General features: G+C 31.1%; 2 protein-coding genes across 4 annotated transcripts; both read left to right on the forward strand.

The window, feature by feature from the left end:
- The first annotated feature begins 3,854 nt into the window (after nt 1-3,854).
- LOC132741711 (baculoviral IAP repeat-containing protein 3-like) lies at nt 3,855-9,199 on the forward strand. 2 transcript variants are annotated; one of them, XM_060729955.1, is made up of 7 exons: nt 3,855-4,309; nt 5,714-6,221; nt 6,445-6,596; nt 7,281-7,296; nt 7,728-7,871; nt 8,384-8,574; nt 9,075-9,199. In XM_060729955.1, the coding sequence occupies exons 1-7, from the start codon at nt 4,289-4,291 to the stop codon at nt 9,168-9,170; spliced, it is 1,128 nt and encodes a 375-aa protein (XP_060585938.1). In that variant the 5' UTR covers nt 3,855-4,288; the 3' UTR covers nt 9,171-9,199. The 2 variants fall into 2 exon arrangements, with proteins under 2 accessions (XP_060585938.1, XP_060585939.1); XM_060729956.1 differs by having other exon boundaries at nt 5,714-6,215.
- Nucleotides 9,200-10,235: 1,036 nt separating this feature from the next.
- LOC132741716 (uncharacterized) lies at nt 10,236-21,063 on the forward strand. Of its 2 annotated transcripts, none has more exons than XM_060729962.1 (4): nt 10,236-10,381; nt 11,334-11,394; nt 15,046-15,176; nt 20,250-21,063. In XM_060729962.1, exons 1-4 carry the CDS (start codon nt 10,238-10,240, stop codon nt 20,397-20,399), a joined length of 486 nt encoding a protein of 161 aa, XP_060585945.1. In that variant the 5' UTR covers nt 10,236-10,237; the 3' UTR covers nt 20,400-21,063. The 2 variants fall into 2 exon arrangements, with proteins under 2 accessions (XP_060585945.1, XP_060585946.1); XM_060729963.1 differs by lacking the exon at nt 20,250-21,063 and adding an exon at nt 15,459-15,741.
- The last annotated feature ends 2,231 nt before the right edge of the window (nt 21,064-23,294 follow it).

The following is a 23,294-nucleotide window of genomic DNA, read 5'->3' on the forward strand; positions in this document are numbered from 1 at the left end:
TGTTGAACCTTAAGAAGGTTTTAAAGCTAAAATGGGACTGTGTCATTTTATTTATTGTGTCTTTGTTGATTTTTCTAAAGCCTTTGACTACTTAGTAAGACCGAATATATTTGGATTAAATTATTCAAAGAAGGTGTAAGGGGTAAGTTATTTTATATAATTCAAGCAATGAATCAATGTACGTTCATGAGTAAAATTATATGGTGAGAAATATTCTATTTTTGTCAGTTATCTGGGAGTTATATTTGGCGCATCTTTGAGTCCTTTTCTGTTTCATATGTATTTAAACGACTTAGAAGAATATTTTATCATCAAGGGTGCAAACGGTATTAATACGAGGGGTGATCACTGGTTCAATATCTTTGAAACGGACCCATATAAAATATTTTTATTTATATCACTGTCGTGACCTATCTCTTTGCCGTTTACAAGGAGCTGTATATCAGTCATGCATTACTCAGAGCAGAATAACTAGCATAACTGTAACTAAAGTAACGCGTTACTGGCCAAGGTGCTATTTTTATATATAATTGCTTTATTCAATGCATTATAATTTCGACACTGTTTATCAAAATAACAGAAAAATGCGGGAATATGTTTTCGGACGTTTGTATGACGTCGCATAAAAATTTGACGTCATTTGACATTAGATAAGGAAAATAAACAATGTTTAAACCATAGTAACCCGTTACGCAGCTACGTTAAAAATGACATCACAAGAACGCCCTGAATTGCGTGCCAACATTCAGTTCTGCATGGAATTAGGTGAAACGCCTACAGACACATATAAAAAGCTGCAGAGGACCAGAGGAGAGAATGCTGTTTCTCAAGCACTCGTTTTTAAGTGGTTCCGGCGATTCTCTGAAGGGCGAAAGTCACTTGAAGATGGTGAATGGCGTGAAAGAAGGTCGAGCGTCAAGCCGTCAGATGTGACGTCAATTGAAGATTTATCAAGGAAGACGCAAGAGTGACCGTTCGAGGGATATCAGAAGTAATTGGGATGAGCTATGGAACCACGCACACAATTATCACCAAGAAATTGAACATGCGAAAGGTATTTTATGTGCATTAACTTATGTTTTTTTGTTTTAATCACTCTACAACCTATTAGGTTTCGAATATAAAAAATCAAATTTTCCGCGCTAATTTATGATTTCGCTGTTACAGTATTGTTATAAACAATAAAATGCACGGATACACATTTGTTTCAAACATGCTGCGTAATTCAAATTTATAAACAATGTATCAAAAACTTAAATAATTTTACAAAATACCTTAATATTTGCTTATCCGTTTGATTTCTCAGTGTTCCCAGATTTGAAACGCCAGCTGAAGGGCCAGCGCTTTGAGAATTTGGAGTTACAGTCAGCGACAAACATCCTAATACGTCAGTATCTAGCAGAGTATTACAGGAATATATTCTTTTCTAAGTGGCCTAAGAGGCATGAACGTTGAATTGCATGTTCTGGCTCGTACTTTGAACAAGACTGAATGTCATGCGCTTTTCCTTAAACAATTACGTCGCAGCGACGTCGCTGACGTCAAGAGTTTTTTGACGACGTGGGCCGGTACCGCGATAGAGACACATTTTCATGGTTTGTTATTCCGAATTATGTAAACATATTGTAAAACAAAATTGCATGTTGTTTGTTGATAAAACGTACTTTCATGTGATATAAGTTTTACTTACGTTTGTCAAACAATAAATAAGATATTGAGCCAGTCTACGTAATTCTTGATCACCCCTCGCATATGAGCATTGAAACTATTTTTATTGATGTATGCTGATGATATTGTTCATTTAACAAATTCTGCTGAAGAAATACAGACTGGTTTTGATATTTTACATGAATTTTGTTCTAGATGAAAATTAAGCTTAAACAATTTAAGATAAAACCAAAGCGTTATTATTTCGAAAAGGGGGCTTTTACCAAATAACCTTGCTTTTTATTATGATGTAAATACTTTAGATATCGTCAATAAGTATACGTACCTAGGAATTGAATACGTACCTAAGAATTGTTAAGTAAAAATTATATGTCTAGGTTTGTTAATTTGTCTTGAGAACATGTCTTAGACCTTCCTGATAAACTAATTTAGCCAGTCCTTATTTATGGTGCTGAGGTGTGGGGCTTTTTACAAGTAAACCACATTGAAAGGGTGCATACAATGTTTTGCAAACGAACATGAGGTGAGAAAGTAAGCATACAAAATAATTTTATATATGGCGATCTTGGAAGAACGGACCAATATAGTCTAAGAATTGTGTACATTTTAAAATATTGGTTAAAAGTAACTAACAGCCCTGAAAATAAATATATATTATATACAGTCGAACTTCGTTCGCTCGAACTCGGAGGGTCTGTGAAAATATGTTCGAGCGATCGGTAGTTCGAGCCAATCGAGGTTGAACTATTATTACATAGAACACATATCTAAAGGTTTTCCAGCTTACATAGGTCAAATGATAAATACGTCAATATAATTGTTGTTAGAACATCTGTTTGTCGAATACGTCATATTAAGAATTATTATCCTATTGGAAACAATATTAACGGTACACTATGTTAATCTATATTTATGCATATTGTAATTGGTTGAGTTCGATTGAGCGATCATTATCCAAACTGTGAACAATGTTCAAAATATATTTATATGTCTATTATGAAATCAATTTTATTTTAAACAATGAATTAATTAAATGTAAAAATAACATTTTACAGCAGCATATATTTGTAGTCATTTACTAAAATAAACACGTACATGTATCATTATATAAATAGATTACACTGACAATTCACGATACATGAACCACGATTGTAATTAAAGCCGTCCGGGTAAACGCCATTTATTTATTGACTTTTGCGCATTTCAGGAGTTGTTTTCTTTTTATCGTTACTCAAGACGGCAAATATACAATTTTATCATAACAAACAAATCGGTTACAACACCTTTTATTTTGTATCAATTAACCTTAATTTCCTTTGTCACGATCACGAGGTGTTAAAAACATGTGTCACCGACTGTCAATTATTTAGAACATGTCGACCTGCAACTTTTGTTGTCTGTTTGTGTTCGACCGAAAAGGTGTGATTTACACTATATTTCTGCCGAAGGGACCAGAGATCATGTTCGAGCGATGGGTGTTCGAGCGATCCGAGGTAAAACAATATATATTATATAGGAGTTTTGCCGGGACTGGACGATGAGTTCGAGCGAAAGGAGGTATTCGAGCGATCCGAGTTCGAGCGAACGAAGTTTATATATAAAATGATGTTAGATGACATTGAAAGTCAACCTCAAAAATCAAATTTGGCTTCACGTGTTTAAAATATTTTATCGACACTAGGTTTTTATCATGTTTGGCTAGAACAGGAAGTATGAGATTCTCACATATTTGTACATATTTGTATCAAGAATAAGAGATGTTTTTGTCCAGGGATGTCAAGGTAGGATTGATATCTCAACTAGAGCTACGTTTTATCATCTATATGTAGTTTGGTTTTCAACCATAAGTTTAAATACTAATGTCACTAAACAAAGGTAGGATTGATATCTCAACTAGAGCTTCTTTTTGTTATCTATATATAGTTTTGGTTTCACATACCTTTAAATATTTATGAGTGTAACCTGTTATGGCGCAATAGCGTCGATTAAATCTTTCTTTATCTTCAAAAATGACATAAACATTTATCAGTGTTACTATTTTATTTATAGTCTAAGTTGCCTAAGTAGTCTAAATACCTGCTACATATACCTATGTGTATGTAAATGCAATGGGATTCCATTTATTTATGTTTAAAAGTCCAACATATGAACTATAAAGTGATTATTTTCTGATCAAATTGACACGAAGTATCTTACGCAGTAAATGGATGTGTCAGATAACAGCCAGAGGGATTAAAATGAAATAGTTTTTGGAACAAAACTGGAATCGAGAAATACTATCTCTATTTTTTAATCCATACTATTTGAATATGATACAAAGATACATTTAAAGAAAGAGTCGCAAGAACATATTGTGAAATGTTACGCTGAACAGAGACAGGTGCTAATTGTTGTACTTTCAGGAGACGCTATTCTTGTAACAGACAGTGAATTGTTTAATATATTGTTAAACAAAATAAAGCGAAACATTGCGGACGGTAAACAATTTTGGCACATGGATACTGACATTTTTCTAGCAACGTTTTTTCTTTATCAAATGGATCATGATACAAAAGACAATGCTAGCAAGTACACCCTCAAAATACACCATTAGCAGCAAATAAAAACTATACAAAAAGAAATGATAACGTATCAACAAGTGGTAAGGTCATAAAATTCTATTTTGAGATTTAAATAAAAAGTGCATGGATGGATAGATTTATCAATATTAAATAAATGTACAAATGATGTATCATATTTTCTATTTCGTAAATGTACATCTAGGTACAAACACCTTTATACTTTAAACTCGTGGAGTATATAAAACATTTACACAGTTCGATAAAATAATTCAATTTCAAGAAAACGTTCAATACTTGTATAGTTAGATTTAATGCGTAGCCCCATTAGCATAAATATTCAATAAAGAAAGTTTACATAATCGTCAATAATACGTCCCACTTCTTTGCATAATCATATTTCAATTTTACGTTTAAAATGATATATTTATGATAATTATTATAAAATTATTATAACTTTAAAAGTACTACAGGTAATATAAGAGGGTACTATTTTTAATTAATTGATTTTCGTCTGCTTGCCTTTGAATGGCTAATCAGTGAAACTTTAACACTTTGACAAACACAGTGAACATATCAAATAATTATCAAACTTTATTGACATATATTTGACAGACCAGACGGTTTCACTTAATAAGAAGATTAGCAAGCTATCAGAAAAATTGATACAGATATAAATGCATTCGTCGCACAATAAACGACGCAAAAATTAGTGAACTTTTTTTCGGGAAGACGCGAATTCATGTTGACGCGAAATAATTTTTTTGGACATTTTGCCTCAAATTCGCGAAATAAAGTTCTCGCGAAAATTAAATGTTTTTTACAGTATATGATCTCGATGGCTGAAGAACATAAAGGATTTTTTTACAGTCTTTGTAAAACGAACTCGAGCAAAATTATAGTATAAATACACAAAAAGGATACGGTATTTCGGTCTCACCTAAAAATAAACATATGACGGGTTTGTAGACTTAGTTTATATCGTGTAAAAGTCCACCCAAATTAAATAACATTTAAACAGTTCATTTTTAATACATGTATACTTATGCTTTTAGAAGATTAGCATGTGGACGGTATTATAGATTGTATTACAATTGCACTTAACTTGTCTTTGTTTTTCAGTTTAGGTTTTATTGGATGCAAATTAACACATTCTTTACTACATTATAAAAATACAACCTTTGTATTTGTTAACACATGAGGTTATATTGTAGAGCAAGTTTTACTCCTTATTAACTCCTAGGTTATTGTAAAAAATCGCCAAGGTCGTTCGACTGAGAATGTGAAACGTTAGCACAACAGAAGATGTTCTGTTATCTTATGAAGGCGAGTAGCTATAAAGACTACATAGCTGCTTGTTTTATCACCACTCTGAATTCATGATAAGTCATATTCGACAGTAAATTTGACGTAAATGTAACGTGAATACATTTTTCATTGTCTTAATATATCTTTCAATTAAATAATACTTATTTTTTTTATTTCAGGCGCTTTCAAAACTAAGGCCTCCTACTCCTCGGCGTCATCACTCAACAACCTTCATTGAAGCAGATAAGCGTGACATATTTGATGAGGATATATATGTTCCCAGGATACCAAATGACAAAAAATTATACAAAAATAAGTCATATCCTCCTAGCTCACCTGACGAAGACAAATATCCTAGCGAAGTATTGGAGATTGATGCAACCATGTACTCATTTGAACGATATCCAGGACATATATTTACTATACCATCGGCTACAAGATCTGAATCTGGTCAAACAGGCTTTTCAAACCAAGGAGAGGTCAATAGTTCAATAAGGCTAGCAACAATGCAAAGACCTAAGATCACCTCTTTTTCTGGAATTCCATATTTTTCAAAACCATCTAGATATACAGAATATCAGGATCAGAAGAAGAGATATGACTCATTCCAAACTCCGAAATGGTTGACTGATTACAAGCCTGATATTAATCTCCTAGTAGGGTGTGGATTTTTCTTTACAGGTAGAGGTAATATGATATAATATAATTTGCAAAGAAATACTTCATTTACTCATGATCTGTCATAGACTTGTTTATTTAATATCAAAAATGTCGTTAGAAAAATGGTCTAATTACCGTTGCAACGACTTCAAAATATTGTTTTGGCCATCAGTCATAACACATCTGTTCACAAGATAAACTATATATTATTTTTGCAAATATTTAAAATCAACTTATGTATCATTTTAAGAAAACAACGACTTGGTAAGATGCTATCATTGTGGTATTGGATTAAAAGACTGGACCATAGAAGACGATCCCCTTACTCAGCACGTAAAATATTCATCAACGTGTGATTTCCTCAATTGGAGATATGGAAAACCCAAAGTAGAAAGAACTAAGGTATCTGTAATATGAAAACAAGAATTGTTCGTACCCATTGCCGAAAGTAACTGCATTGTTTGCACTGAGATTAAGAAATTTATTTGATAGAACAGCGTTACTATTGTTGTTATGTCACTTCTTACTATGTATATAACGACATTTGAAACTTTATTGTATAAACGACACATTATTAATTTGTAGACAGTAACTTTCAACAGTTCACAAGAATAACATTAATGTTTCAACAAAAATCACTGTCGTATTTATAGCCATGAAAACGCCCTGTATGATATTCGTATAAAGGCATGAAGTCAATGGATATTTGAAATGGTAAAAAGGTACAAGAATGCACCTTTTGGTGCAAAAGAACGTCATATTCTATGATGAAATGATTCTTTAGACTCCCTGATCGAAATATAAAAAGAAATTGAATAATCAAGATATTAATTACTTATTTTTTTCTCTATAATTATAAAAAGGACATTAAAGGTTATGTACAGATGAATCAGCATTACTAGTCGTGCATAATCAAAATTCATATTTAAATCAAACAATTGAAAGTAAAAGAAACAAATCCTCATGTGATACACCATTTAACAAATATTCCAACATAATTTAAATCAATACATTTTCACTTAATATTTTAGAACATGTTTTTGGAGAAAATTCATATAAAAATACAATAATGTGTTCTCTTTGTAGGCGGCACTGACAAATGGTAAGAGTTCAAATAATTTATCTCTGAAATCAATATTTGGTTTGTCAATAAAAAGGACAGTATGTCATTAGATTTATGGTACCCTAAGAGATAAGAAGTTTTGCTGATATTACAAATGATAATGGTCTTTATTGGGTCTTTATCTAAGTCTTTAAACGTTATAAATTCTTAAATGACACTTACATAATTATATTAACATATAAATCAATGTTACAATTTCATAAAATGATTTTTAAAACGAAATATATATTATGTCTCAAGCAAAAAGCTTTGCGTAACAATTTTAAGATCACAATCTTATATCTCTCACATTGAAGGGGAAGAAAGAGTAAAAATCATTGAAGTATGTCAAGAAAGAATGACTCATGTTTTAACGTATATGCAGTGAATGTCTTTGTTATAAATAGAGCAATTTTGATATTTGTCAACAGAATCCAGATCACCACCCCCAAGCTACACTATCAGGTCACCACGTTATCAGACAATGAAAGCAAGACTTGCATCATTTGAAAACTTTCCTAGCGGCAACTGCATTCCTCATCAACAACTGGCAGTAGCAGGTTTATTTTTCACTGGTAAATTGATTTGTGTTTTCAGCTTTTACATTGTTCAACATTATTTCCCCGACTAAATGTTAATTATAACAGTTATGTTTTGCTATGTTAATTATATGATAGAAATGACTTTTATTGTGCTTTAAGAAATTTTAAGTTTATTTGATTTTTTACATTCAACAGGGTTATAAATTTGTTAGAAAACGGGTAGAATTCTGAATTCAATACAAATTGAAAAATTTATTTTAAAAAATATTTAATGTTACAATATTTAATGTCAAGGTAGTGCAACAAACTAAGCGTTGATGGTTTACTTATTTATTTATCCTGCCAATATCCGAAATACACGTTAAATGTAGTACTAAGTGATTATATAAACGTTTTATATTTACAACTTCAAGTATTACGGACCAAAATAAATATATTAAGCGTATTTGTTTATGCGTAATATAACAGTATAATATATGAATAATATATGTCAATTAAAGTTTTTTGTTTGTTTTTCAATGTAATATCAAAGCTTTGATTTCAAGGACAAGGTGATTTGTGTCGATGTTTCTGTTGCGATGGTGGTTTAAAGGACTGGAGTTCTGGAGATGACCCCATCAAAGAGCACGCTAGATCCTTTCCTAACTGTTCTTATATAAACAGTTTAAAAGGAAAACAATATGTACAGTCCCTGCAACCACGTGGATTAGAAAACGAACACATTTGCTGTAGAAAAGTAAAAGTTATTACTTGTTTTTATTATAATATGAACTTTAAACCTAAAGCTGATTCTGTAATATAAATGATGCTAACCAAATTGTCACCTTAATAATTATAATATAGCACGTAAAATATGTTATAAAGTAATGGGCTGCCACAAACAGCAACAACACCATAGTATAATTTGAAATCACAATTAACTCTAAAGAGCATGTCATCGATGGAACAAAGATAAGTGCTCGTCTTTTAAATAGTGCATGTCGAAGGTTTTACTCTACCAGCAGAATTTGGAAATTGTCATAATATTAATGCAGTGTATAACTAAAATAGTATGTATATATTTTATTTTTTGGTAAAATCTGACACAATTTGAGAAAACAAATATATTGATTGTTTATTATTATTTTCTTGTTGTTAAAATGGTTATTATCAATGTTAAAAAGCTTGAACTAACGGTCAACTGCACGGTGTCGCTACCTGTATATAAAATAAATTATCAGTATTTTTGTTTCGAAGGATGACATAGGCGGCTATTATACATCAAGTCAGCGATCGGATCGGACAGGAAATATTACTGAAAGTATGTGCGTTTATATATTTTGTATATACTAGAAGATAATGAAAACCGTGTTATAAGATTTTTTTCCCCAGTAAATCAAGTAAAGTAAGGTTTCAGTAAACGTTCGCGCATGCATGCTTGAGTGCGTTTGTTTGTTTGTGATAAGTTCTTATATTTTTGTTTTTATTTTCATAAATCGAATCAAAAGAATCAAAGCAAGTCAGATTAAGTAAGACTCTATCATGCTTCTGTAAAATGTCTTGAGAGAATCTAGATAAGTTTTACTTTGCAATATATGGTTCTGCAGATGTTCGATTACATGCATAAGACAATATTACACTTGAATGTGATTTTGAAAGAAATTGTTAGTCATATGCAAATCATGTTATGGTTGGATATATAGTTTGTATTCGACAAAGTATACATGTATACATTGTAATAGAAGGGCTATTGTTGGTGTCACTTGATATCATGTATTTGTATTGGACTCTCATTGACTTTACTACATTCGTCGCAATCGCACCTCGTGGCATCCTATATCCGGTTCTATTAAGACAATTCAAATCAAATTCAAAATAAAGTTCACCTAAAATAAACATATTTTCTATGTACAAAGAATAATAATACCAATTTACTACACACATGTCTTTAAACCAGCTTCTTTGTTTTTTTTATCTATTTTCCATTTTTTACAGCAATAAGGATGATGTGTTTACGTTTTATTTAAATATATTCGTTCAGTACTTTCAGGTGATCACTATTATTCAGTTACGTTATCTATATTATAAACTCGTAACGGCAATTTAAAACGCACAATCTGAATTGATAGAAACTGGGGAGCAGACGTTTGTCTGCACGTATTTCATCAGGAAATAAATAAATATTTATATACATTTAGTAAGGAACTTTAAGGTGAGGTGCAACAAGAGGTTAACGAGATAATGAACAAACAGAGCGAGGAGGCAAACTAGTTAAATAGTCCTGATAAAAGTAAGAAATGATAACTTTGCGGCCATTGTATGCTTAGTGAACGGGATATTAAACTCATTGATTTTTGTCATATTTCTTGTAGCACGAATTTAATTTTACAATACATCAAATTGTTCTTTCAGGAGAGAACATGTGTTGTTTTGTGGATTGTGGTTGTATTAAAGATCGGAGACTTTGTGATAAAACTATAGGAGAACAAGACACATACTTTCCTGATGATACTTACAGAAATAAGTCTAAAAGAAACACAACTCGTCAAAGAGATGTGATAAAGGTACGTTCCTGGAAATGGTTGCAACATATAAGTTTTAATGTTTGCCTTTTTGATTAAATTTTGTTTTGTTTACATATGACCTCTGATACTGAGATATGTATTTCAAATATATAGAAATAATTTCTAGGCGCATTTTTATAACATCTTGACTATATTAAATAAAGTATCATTTCTAAATCAACTACACTTGGCAGAAGGTAAAATATTTAATACCCCGACATGCAATACTTAATAAATAACATTATGCTGTCAACCTAACTGGCAACTAAGCTTAAATTCAAGTGAGGTAACTGCAAAAGTATTCTGTCTTTTATATCCGTTTAGGTAGCATTAAGCATTTGGAAAATCAGTAAATATTGAATTGTGTTATTTCCGCATGCGTTTTATATTATAAACATTCACTTATCAATATCTATTATCTTGCAACTTAATGATATACTCGTATGCTGTCAACTTCTTCTTCTTTTATAATTTGAAAAATTATACAATAATTACCAAAACCATTGGCCTCAACTATGAACACGTTTTATCAATATATATGCTATAATCAGAAAAGTAACAGCGGTAATGTAGATAAAGACACATTGGCACCTTATAGAATAGTGAAAGCAACATCCCTACAGAACGCCACATATGACTAAACTGAGGCTCCGTTTAGTTGGGCATGTACATTGACGGTACCGGTCAGTGCAAGTTACTGTCCGCGCCCCCTTGAAATAGAAAGTTAAGTTTAACGCATTTTATGTAAAAAATACAGGTGGGATTCCACGCTTTTCCTATTCATTGGGCTTATCATCTTTATTCCTTGCAATAAAAAATCCATAGTAGTTGTTGTAATGTTGAGACTTACATTGTATCATATCAACAGTTTCGACCAAGTAAAATATAACGTAAATATTGAAAACACAGAAAACTGACATACATTGACGGACTCTTTTAAACATATTTACAGAATGCAAGCACTTCAGAACGCAACCAACATTCAGCTTCGCAGACAACCCAAGGAAATGGATGTATGTACATCAAATTAATCTTTTCCCCCAGACATATGAATATATAAGACATTTAAGATTTAATATTGTAACATTTATGTTTCAAATTGAACGATTTATTCCCTTTGTTCTTGCTATTTATTTGTCGATATATCATCGATGAAAACTGTAAGATTAGCGTTATAAATCTCGTAAATTACATAAATATTCTACTTTGAAAGGTTTGTGAAGTTCTAAATAGATCTGGCACAATGAATATTTAAATCTGTTTATGTTGTCTGTTTTGCCATTGTGCTTGTATATATACAATGTTAAGCATTAATTCTAAAATCATTTTAATGATAAACTCCAGCATTTTACATATATTTTTAATCCTGTTTTTTTTCACTGTTTAAGAGTATAGTTTCATAAACTATTAGCTCACCTTTTTCGTATTGACGCAGAGTTTTATGATAAATAATTACCCATCGACAGACATCTGCAGTCCAGAATTTATTCAAAGGACATCTCTTCTGAAACCACAAGACTAAAATTGATGACACTTTGCAGTAATGTTACTTGCATGAAGCTGAACAATGTTTGTGCAAAAACTTTCGGTCCAATCCATAGTTTGGTTAGCTTATATACATGATAATAAAACTTTAAAAGTATCTTTCTAAAACCATAAATGCTAAAGTTAGTTAAAAATAAAGGCCTGGAAAATTGAAGACTTAACAAATCTTTAAAATCATGAAGGCTGAATCTTAGCTGTTGCATAAAACATCGTCTAGTGGACCTCAACAACTTTTGATCAAATAAAAAGTGTAAGGGTTCAAAAATTGGCTAACCCTTCACTTTAAATAGTAAACATTGACGTTTCTTAGCAACAAGTCATTTTCAAAGTAATTGGTGATTTTCAAAGTAATCATCTTTATTTAGCAACCAATTTCATCAAAAGAAAATTTTGATTTTAAAAGCAACCAAGTTATTTCCAAAACAACCATTGACCAATCAGTGAATTACATAGCAACTATTGACTTTCAGTAGCAACCATTGACTAACATCTCCTTTTTTAAACATTATGTAGCTACAAGTGACTTCAAAAGATACGAGAGGCTCACATGGAAACCTTTTCATTTTCGATTGCAGAAAGTTACTTCATTAGCAGCCAAAAAGATTCGATAGCAAACATTGACTTCCATTGCAACCATTTATTTTTCACACCAACCAAAATATATATAGTAAACATTTTCTTTCAATAGCAACTACTGACTGCAATAGTAACTAGTGACTTTCACAGCTAGCATTCACTAGATATCTAGAATTTATTTTCATAGCAACCAGTGACTTTAAAAGCAACAATATACTTTTCGATATAACTTTTGACTTCAATTGCAACTATTTACCTTCCAAACCAGTGACTTAAAAACACAAAAAAAAACTTAACAAAACACACACACAGAAAAAAAACAACAAAAAGACAACAATTGTCTTTCCATAACAACTACACATTTCGAAAGCAAGCATTGACTTTTTATAGTAACTAATGACTTCTACATGAGCGTTTAATTTCCATAGCGACCATTGATTTCCAAAGCAACAATTGATTTTCAATTTCCATCAGTGACATTCATAGAAAACCTTTATATTCAATAATTTCATTGGCTGTGCTGAGCAACCATTGAGTTTCTGTAGCAACCACTGACATTCATAAGCAACAATGATCTTTCAATAGTAACCATTGGAACCATGGACTACGAAGCAACCATTGTTACAGTTAATGTTTATCAAACCAGTGATTTCAATAGCAAGCATTCTCTTTTTCTTTGCAGTGACATTCACTTTAGATTAAAGCAATAACTTCATTAACATCAATTGACTTTCCATAATAACAACAGATTTCGAGAGGAACTATCTTCTTTCAAGCGCCACACATGTCTTCCACTAGAAAACCATAAACTTAACAAAGCAACTGGTGACGACTGAAAGCGACCAGTGATGTCCATAGCAACCTTTGACATCCAATGGCAAATAAATATTTTCTCAAAAACCATTACATTCCCTGAGCATTCATTGACATGTGCAGCAACCATTGCCTTTTCTAAGGAAGCAGTTAGTTTAATAGCAACTTTCGAATTTTTCATAGGAATAAGTGGATGCCATATCAAACAGTTACTTCAATGTCACTTGATGATTTTGTAAAAATTGAGTTCCACGGAAATTTATGACCGCTATATCATAGTTACCTTTTTTGCAAGGTAACTCGTGACATCCAATACAACCATAATAATTATAAACTACCAGAATTTCCTTAGTAATCAGTGACCTCTGAAGCAATTATTGTTTTTCTATACCAACCACTGATATATCATAGAAATCATTGACTTCAATAGCAACCATTAATATATCGAAACACCAGTGACATAACAAGAACCATGGACTTACCTTAGCAACAGTTGATTTTCAAAGTAACCACTAAATTTCCATAGCATCCATTGACCTTTAAAAAAGCATTCAATTTTCTGTAGCTATCTATTAGACATTTTATTGTTCTTTTTTATTCATGAAAATAAATAAAATTTAATTGTTCATTGTCATTCAAAACCTTTATAATGGGAGTATTTACTTTTTGTGTTTATTTAATCTAAAAAAATGTTAATTGTATTGTACTTAACGGTCATTGATGTCTTTAGTGGACCATTTTCTATTCATATTTATGTATTAAGTTTTCACTGACCATTTGATTATAGTTGTCCTGCAACCGTTAACTTCCATAGCGAAAATTGTCGTTCCATAGCAACCTGTAGTATATCAAGAAACCATTCACTTTCAAACGCAACTTCAGATGTAGATAATAACCATCGACTTTCAGTACCAACCAATGCCACGTTTTAATAATCATTTTGTATGTTATTAATCATTGTGTATATTATATGCCCCTGATCATGACATACATTAAGAAAAAGATTCATATTGTACTTCAATTTTTGCTTGAAATATCAGTTTGTGTACAAAAAAGTTTTTAATTCTGAATTGAATGACTTTTTGAAAAGAAGTTACTTCACTATAAAACATGGATGATGTGTCTCTTTAAGATTTAAGTTCTTTACTGCGTATAAATACCTTTGCCTCAAAACCATACCGTAGGCAGGATTTAATGGCTTTATTGAAATAATCAATTTATAAATAAGGGATTTATATTTTTGATAACAACAGTTATATTTGCTTGCGCAGGTATATACTGTTAGCTTTTGTAAAATGTGTGGCTCTTGAGAGATAGAGGTCGAGACTTTTACATTTATTTGTTGTTTCTTATGTTTGTTTTTTTTTTTAAATTTTGAATAACTGTTATATCTTATTTTTTAGCCAAATATGAGTTCTTTTACTAATTATTTGCAGTTTTCTCTTGTATTCAGTTCTTTAAATGATGCTTAAATTTTCCTCTTAATTTGGAATTGTGTTCAGAACACGTTTTCAGCGTTTTTTCACAAACTACCTTTAAATTTAAAAACCAAAAATTGTTTTGTAATTTGTCATTTTCATTACTTGTTTAACATATTTGGTTAAAACTTCTTTGTTTAATTACAACTGCTAATGTGATTTTAATACGATTTACACATGTTGTTTAGTCCACACTCAATGCAAAACAATGCAAAATTTTAGTGATATCCATTTTGATATTACGTTTTACAGATAGTTTTGAGTATACATCTGTTCTTCGAAAATCTACAAAACATGTTGTGTTGCATATGGATCCACGGTTGGTTTTGGATGAATTTACAACATGTGGTTTTCTGACGAATATAGAAATTCGAGACATTGAGGTAATATTTCATATATTTTAATATTACATATATACAACCATGTTCAAGTACATATATCTTAATATGATAATTATAACACTGTATACGTTCAAATTTTATTTTCGATCGAATGCTATCTAAAATACTAATCTGCATTATTGCAGTATCATTCAAACTATTGTGTAACAATTACGTATGAAACAATCGTCATGGCATCGGACTATTTCAAATTTCAAATCGGCCGACATGTTTAAAGTATAGCAGTCGACACCTTTTTTGCTTATATATTTTATTTTATTTTAGCTCACCTAAGCTAGCTCAGGGTGAGCTTTTAGGATCGTTGAATATTAATACGTTGGCTGTCGGCGTCCGTCCACATTTGTTCGTTAACACTCTAGTCCTCAATCATCATCAACTTTGTCAAGATGCTTGTCTAGGATATTGCTCGAATGAGTTCAAACATGGGTCCCCTTGGATGAAAACTAGTCCACAGGAGATAAAAAAAAATCTTGTTAAGGACGTTTTCGGGAGTTTTCATAAAGACATATCTAGGCAAAATTAAAACTGTTCAATAGAATTTCTTTAAACTTGGCATATTGTTAGAATATGATAACAGAAACATTTTAAACGAAAAAAACATTGGGGTTACCGTCCTCTTTTTCGAGTTATCTGCCCTTGAATTGGACTATTTTGTTAAATTCAAGGGCAGATAATTTACAATGAAGGGAAACAATACAATTTTTTTCTTATTTTCATGAAGCTTACTTTCGTTTTAGTCGATATGCAAAATTTCAAGAACAAATTTAGAGTGGATGTTTTTTTCCCCACTTCTTCTTTTAACCTATGCATTCTTTCGTAAAAAATGGCCTATTTTTAACAATTTAGAGTACCTTTATTTTCATTGAAAAAAGTAAGAGAAACGATTGAAGGAATTGCCTGTTATTATGAATTGTACTCAACTATAAAAAGAAAAAGTAATTCAGAGTTAAAAATAAAATTTCATTCAAGTATGTGTAAGTTATCTTCCCTTGAAATGACCCCAAATAAGTAGAAAATTCTGATTCAGGGGCAGATAACTCGAAAATGAGAACGGTGGCCCAAATTTATTTTCGTTTAAAATGTTTCTGTTATCATATTCTAACAACATGTCAAGTTTAAAGAAATTCTATTGAACAGTTTTAATGTTGCCTATTTGTCTATATGAAAACTCCATAAAACGTCCTTAACTCTCTAGTTGCTCCTGTTTGAATCGAAATATCCGTGAAATTTGTCTGAAAGTTTTTTTTTATGATTTCTAGGTTAAGTTCAAATATGAATCACCTTAAAAACTAGGTCACACCGCCCAAATATCGAAAATACTTTGTTGACACTTTAGTGGTCACATTTAACTCAATTGTCATCAAATTTTGTCAGTATGCTTGTCTACGTAATTACTCGGATAAGTTAGAAAATGGGTTATCTCGGATGAAAAACTAGGTCATAGAAGCTAAAAAAGAAAAATATTGTTAACACTCTAGTTGCTCCTGTTTTAATCCAAATATCCTTGAAATTAGTCTGATAGTTCGTTTTGATGATTTCTAGGTCAGGTTTAAATATGGGTCACCAGGGGTCAAAAACTAAGTCACACTGCCCAAATATGGAAAAACCTTATTAACGCTCTAGTGGTCCCTTTTTAGAGAAATAGTCTCCGTCCGTCCGTCCTTCCGCACTCACAGGACAGTAATTGTGTGGCTAGAAGGACAATAGGTAACTGTTCTTTCTCTTTGATGTCATTCATTCCGTAATGCTTTTATGTGGCTATTTTCTTTTGTGTGGCTAAAAAGAACAATAGAGAGAACAATAGAGTAGCCACATAATTACTCTCCTGTTAGAACGGCCGTCTTTCCGTCCGTCCTTCCGCCCGACAGTTTTGTCTTGAGCATATCTCAAAAAATATTTGAGTTATCAACTTGAAACTTCAAAGGTGGATAGACCTTATTGAGGAGGAGTGTAGTGCCCAAGAATGATAACTCTACACTGCATAATTTTAGAGGTAATGCCCTTTGTTTTTTTTTTTCAAAATTAATTTTTGTCCAGAGCATAACTCAAAAAGCCTTTGAGATATCAACATGAAACTTCATAGGTGCATAAATCTCACTCAGGAGGTATGCAGTGCTTAAGAATAATAACTTTACCTTTCATAATTTTTGACTTTTTGCCTTTTTTTATTTTTCATACTTAACTTTTCACCTGAGTGGAGCATAACTCAAGGTTTTTGAGATGTCAACATGAAATGTCATAGGTGGATAGATCTTATTAAGGAGGAAAGCTGTGCACAAGTATGATAACTCTCCCTATACAATTTTTGAGTTATTGCCCTTTGTTCTTTTTCATATATTTTGTCCGGAGCTTATCTCAAAAAGCATTTGAGGTACCAACTTATAACTTCATAGGTGAACGGATCTCATTGAGGAGGAGTGTAGTGCACAAGAATGATAACTCTACCCTGCATAATTTTTGAGTTATTGCCCTTTGTTATTTTTCAAAATTAATTTTTGTCCAGAGCATAACTCAAAAAGCCTTTGAGATATCAACATGAAACTTCATAGGTGCATAGATCTCACTCAGGAGGTGTGCAATGCACAATAATAATAACTCTACCTTTCATAATTTTAGAGCTATTGCCCTTACGTTATTTTTCATACTTAATTTTTCACCTGAGTGGAGCATAACTCAAGGTTTTTGAGATGTCAACATGAAATGTCATATGTGGATACATCTTATTGAGGAGGAAATCTGTGCACAAGAATGAAAACTCTCCCTATACAATTTTGAGTTATTGCCCTTTGTTCTTTTTCATATATTTTGTCCGGAGCTTATCTCAAAAAGCATTTTAGGTATTTACTTATAACTTCAAAGGTGAATGGATCTCATTGAGGAGGAGTGTAGTGCTTAAGAATGATAATTCTACCCTGCATAATTTTTGAGTTAATGCCCTTTGTTTTGTTTTTTTCAAAATTAGTTTTTGTCCAGAGCATAACTCAAAAAGCCTTTCAGATATCAACATAAAACTTAATAGGTGCATAAATCTCACTCAGGAGGTATGCAGTGCATAAGAAAAATAACTCTACCTTTCATAATTTTTGACTTTTTGCCCTTTTTTATTTTTCATACTTAATTTTTTCACCTGAGTGGAGCATAACTCAAGGTTTTTGAGATGTCAACATGAAATGTCATAGGTAAAAAGATCTTATTAAGGAGGAAAGCTGTTTACAAGAATGATAACTCTCCCTTTACAAATTTTGAGTTATTGCCCTTTGTTCTTTTTCATTTATGTTGTCCGGAGCTTATCTCAAAAAGCATTTGAGGTATCAACTTATAACTTCATAGGTGAATGGATCTCATTGAGGAGGAGTGCAGTGCACAAGAATGATATCTCTACCCTGCATAATTTTTGAGTTATTGCCCTTTGTTCTTTTTCATTTATGTTGTCCGGAGCTTATCTAAAAAAGCATTTGAGGTATCAACTTATAACTTCATAGGTGAATGGATCTCATTGAGGAGGAGTGCAGTGCACAAGAATGATATCTCTACCCTGCATAATTTTTGAGTTATTGCCCTTTGTTATTTTTCAAAATTAATTTTTGTCCAGAGCATAACTCAAAAAGCCTTTGAGATATCAACATGAACTTCATAGGTGCATAGATCTCACTCAGGATGTATGCAATGCACAATAATAATAACTCTACCTTTCATAATTTTAGAACTATTGCCCTTACGTTATTTTTCATACTTAATATTTCACCTGAGTGGAACATTATTCAAAAGTGTTTGAGATGTCAACATGAAATGTCATAGGTGGATATATCTTATTGAGGAGGAATGCTGTGTGCAAGAATGATAACTCTTCCCTATATAATTTTTGAGTTATTGCCCTTTGTTATTTGTCATGCTATTTTGTCCGGAGCTTATCTCAAAAAGAATTTGAGATATCTACTTGAAACTTCATAGGTGGATAGATCTCACTCAGGAGGTGTGCAGTGCACAATAATAAAATAACTCTACCCTGCATTATTTTTCAGTTATTGCCCTTTGTTATATTCAGCCATCAGTATTCAAATAGGTTTCAAAACTGTCATCACTTCAGCCATCAGTTTTCATTACTAAAAGACCTCTTAAAAATGAATAATTCTGCTCTGCTACATATACTTCTTCCAATGAGCAAACACTTTCGGCGGGAGATGACCATGTTGACATGGCTCTTGTTGAATCAATTGTCATCAAACTTGGTCAGGATGCTTGTGTAAGAAATTTCTCTGATGAGTTCGACGTGTCAGGTGAGCGATCTAGAGCCATCATGGCCCTCTTGTTTTTTTTATTTGCTTTCTTTTTAAAGTTTCGTGTATGTTTGTCACACAGGCAAAATGAATAACAAGATTAATATTAATCCCTTTATCTAAAACACATTTTTTTTATATATTTAGAAAAAATGTATGTTTTATGATTGTTAAAATGATGTTGCTTTTCATGTAAAGTTAGGAGGGAGAGCAAATATAGTGTTTAATTTAGTGGGAAAAACATGCATTTCAGTTTTTACTTGTTATTCATTACGTTGGAAATACAGTCCCCTCCAAAGTTTCCGGATACAATTACAAATCAAATAAAATGAAAGAAACATCATACATTAACAGGAAAAGGAATAAATTACCTCTTTAATTTTCAGCAATAACATCAAACATCAGCAAAAACAATACTTGTCAACATCCTGATGCCATACATGTAAACGATGACTGTTTTTGCAGTCAAATTATGTTATTGTTTACCTCCCTTTACCACATCTTATTTTAAGGTACTTCTGTTGCTTGTAAAATAAGCAAATTACATAGAATATTTCAAATGAAAAAATGTTTGAAAACTTTTGGAGGTTTTTTTTCAACTTTTAATTCGGAAAAGGCAAGATACGCACCTATATCATAATGCTTTGTTTGTACCAATAAAAATGTACTGCGTAACAGAATAGTTTTATGCATTAACGACGATTTAATGAAACACATTTAAGCTTTTAGACAAAACCTGTTCGAATTATTTTCTGCTTCTATATTGTTTTAATTACAGGAGCTACAACTCACGTCAGAGAAAAATAGAGCTATCCTGCGTAAGGTGATGACAAAAGGTGTCAATGGATATAACAAATTTAAAAGTGCATTGAAGGAATCTAATCAAACACATCTTCTCGATCTTTTATTGAGAGAAGAGCTTTCGTAAATAAAATGTTACATACATGTTTCAAACCTATGAAGTGAAGTGACACCACGATATTGAAGCACAATGCGCACATGTTTCATTAGCTTAAAAATAAATTTGTATTCTGTATTCTACCTTATAACTGAGAAACAATTTATGTATGTTTTCATGGTCTTCCCTTCAAACATGAGAAAACGTTCTCAACCAATGCATGATATGTATTGAAGTAACTGTATGCTACTATTGGAAGGTTTAAACATTTGTTTTGACTTATGTGACACGAATGTACAATAGGTTCAATACACGGAATACTAGGTACTACATAAATTGTCAGAAATACAGTTTTTGCAATTACAATAATTAAAGCTAAGAACACTTTTTATGGACTTTTGGGCTGTTTTATTACGATTCATGAACAGAACAGAGACGTTTAGTCAGCGATATTAAAAATATCTTATACAAATATTGTAAAAGTACCATTGAAATTCAAAAAGGCTGTTGTTCTATCTGGGTGAATTTATTATTGTACTTATTTCAAACATATCTGTTTTTTGATTTTTAAAATAAATTTAAACTAACCTTTTTGTTACAGTTTTGATTTACTTTATTATAACCCAAAGGATCAGAAGAGATCGAACGAACGTGTTCTGCAAAACATACTGTCGGTCGCTTTGCATTTAAAATACAACACTTTTTAACACTTATCATAATGTTAAATATGATAATTATGTGCTATTACAAAAAAAAATGTCATGTATGTAAAACATTTCAAATGTTACCGGGACGTTACTTCTTTGGAAACGACATCTTCGTCATATTCATATTGGTTCAACAAGTGTTTAACAGTCCCGGCATCTTATTATTTTCATTGAACAGCTTTGATTAATCAATTAACATGAATCATCAACTGTAGAACATTTATAAATTAAATCATTATGTGAATGAAAATGAACAAATACATGCTTTCTCACTGTACAAACATTTAAGGATCATGTTACTCATTTTCTATGGTTTTAATATTATGCGCAAATGAAAATTTATCAAAATTGTAAGTTCCAAAAAGCATTATTTGTAAAGATATTACAGACTTTACATTTCATGTTAAAAAAGGGAAGTAATTAGAAATTTATTTTCTATAAAAGATAAGTCAAAGTTTTCAATAAGAAATGAATGCATATATTTTAGTGATTACATATAATTGAACAAATATTTGCAGTACGTGTTTTACATATAAAAAATCTCATTGAAGTATGCTAACAACCTTAATTACAACATTTTTGAATTAATTAAATACAAATGGCTCATCCTCATGTTTTAGATGCATCATATAAGAAACGGAACGTTAATTATTTCATCACTATGAGTAGTTCGTGTTTTCAAATTTCATTTTTCTACATATGCAATTGTGTAAATTATTACAATGCTATTAAGTAAAAACTTCTGTCACAGCAAATGTAAGTGCTGCCATTTTCATGTACACAAGTGAGATAGAGCTTTTACAGTCTCTGCCTAATTTTAAGACAAATATTTTACTTGTCTTAATCCGTTCTGAACAAGATTGAATTATTTGTTAATATACTAGCAAAAAGCATATTAATACTACATAAAAGCATATTAAAGAGATTCACATTTGCTACACTACAACCGTCTTTATAAAGTTTAAAGTGACATAGTTAAGTATGATTTTCAAATAAATATGAGATTTTTTTTGATATTACAAGGAAATATGGAATGAGTGGTATCCAAGTGGTATGTAATATGCTAAAACATGTCAAATATAAAACTGTGAATTAACAAACTAAGTTCAATGTGACACATCCAATACATTATAATAAAAAAAAATATTAACGTGTTTATGTTACATTGACAATTCTTTGACCAATGTGCTTTCTGTATGATATAATCAGATGGATTCTAAAATGTCAGACCTTAAAAGAAATATGTTTTACAAAAGTCACTTAGAAATTCTGTATAAATATAAAACGAAATTAAAATGCTATTAAATGTACGTCGCTTTAATAATACATTTCGACAATTGTGTTGATTAACTATGTTGAATATCTTGATATGTCAAATATTATTATATTAATAATTTACTCTCCCACTAACCTTTGAAAATACATAGAGGTTATTAAATAAAAAAGCAAATCAAAATCCCTTCTAAATGTAAAACAATGATAAAGGAGAGAATTTTTTATACATTCAAAATTTATTTTGTTTATGTACAATAAATGTTGGAAATATTTTATTTATTTCGACTAATAGTTGCTTTCGTTCATCGTTCTTAATTTGTACGATGTGTCAAAGAATAACAAGATTTGTTTTCAAGATAACAGTAAAAGTTTTATTAAGATCCCGCCGATACTATGATATGTGAAAGTTCACTTCGTAACCAGTGTATAGCAGATTATACAGCCACTTATCACGTAATTAAGGATTCGTTATTTCTTTTTTTTATGGGTTTTATCTGTTTTATGATAGCTTGATTAATACACATCAAGAAATACAGAGAACACTCCGACAAATAGTGAATGGTCATGGCGAGGAAGGTTAGGTCAAAAATAACGAACAGTTTAATAATTCAATGCTATTTTTTCATAAATTTTCTTTAAATCTGTCAAACTGTAATGTAAACCACACTTTTTATTTTAGACTTTAGAGTGGATTACCAATTTATCCGTGAACATTATATATTATTATTTCGCAGTGAAAATTATCAAAATATATGTCTACACTTTTCAATGAAGGAACTACATTTTAAAGATTTTCCCAAATGTTATGTGGTACCTCAACTTATATATTATTATTCCGACATATCTAGGCTGTTTAGAGCAAACAACGCTGGAATTGATAAATAACTCAATTTTCAAATGTAATAAAAAAGTAAAACTTCCAAAACGATCCAATTTTCCGATT

This window comes from Ruditapes philippinarum, unplaced genomic scaffold, assembly GCF_026571515.1.
Source record: "Ruditapes philippinarum isolate M1 unplaced genomic scaffold, ASM2657151v2 ctg737_1_1_1_1, whole genome shotgun sequence".
Classification (NCBI taxonomy): domain Eukaryota; kingdom Metazoa; phylum Mollusca; class Bivalvia; order Venerida; family Veneridae; genus Ruditapes; species Ruditapes philippinarum.

What these genes read in the sequence shown, in the direction of transcription:
- LOC132741711 (XM_060729955.1), top strand. Translation starts at nt 4,289, where the DNA reads ATGATAACGTATCAACAAGTG. An exon ending in TGATAACGTATCAACAAGTG is followed by an intron (nt 4,310 to 5,713) that starts GTAAGGTCATAA and finishes TTTTTATTTCAG; the next exon opens with GCGCTTTCAAAACTAAGGCC. An exon ending in AGCAGGTTTATTTTTCACTG is followed by an intron (nt 7,872 to 8,383) that starts GTAAATTGATTT and finishes TTTGATTTCAAG; the next exon opens with GACAAGGTGATTTGTGTCGA.
- LOC132741716 (XM_060729962.1), top strand. Translation starts at nt 10,238, where the DNA reads ATGTGTTGTTTTGTGGATTGTGGTTGTATTAAAGATCGGAGACTTTGT. An exon ending in GTCAAAGAGATGTGATAAAG is followed by an intron (nt 10,382 to 11,333) that starts GTACGTTCCTGG and finishes ACATATTTACAG; the next exon opens with AATGCAAGCACTTCAGAACG. An exon ending in GACAACCCAAGGAAATGGAT is followed by an intron (nt 11,395 to 15,045) that starts GTATGTACATCA and finishes TACGTTTTACAG; the next exon opens with ATAGTTTTGAGTATACATCT.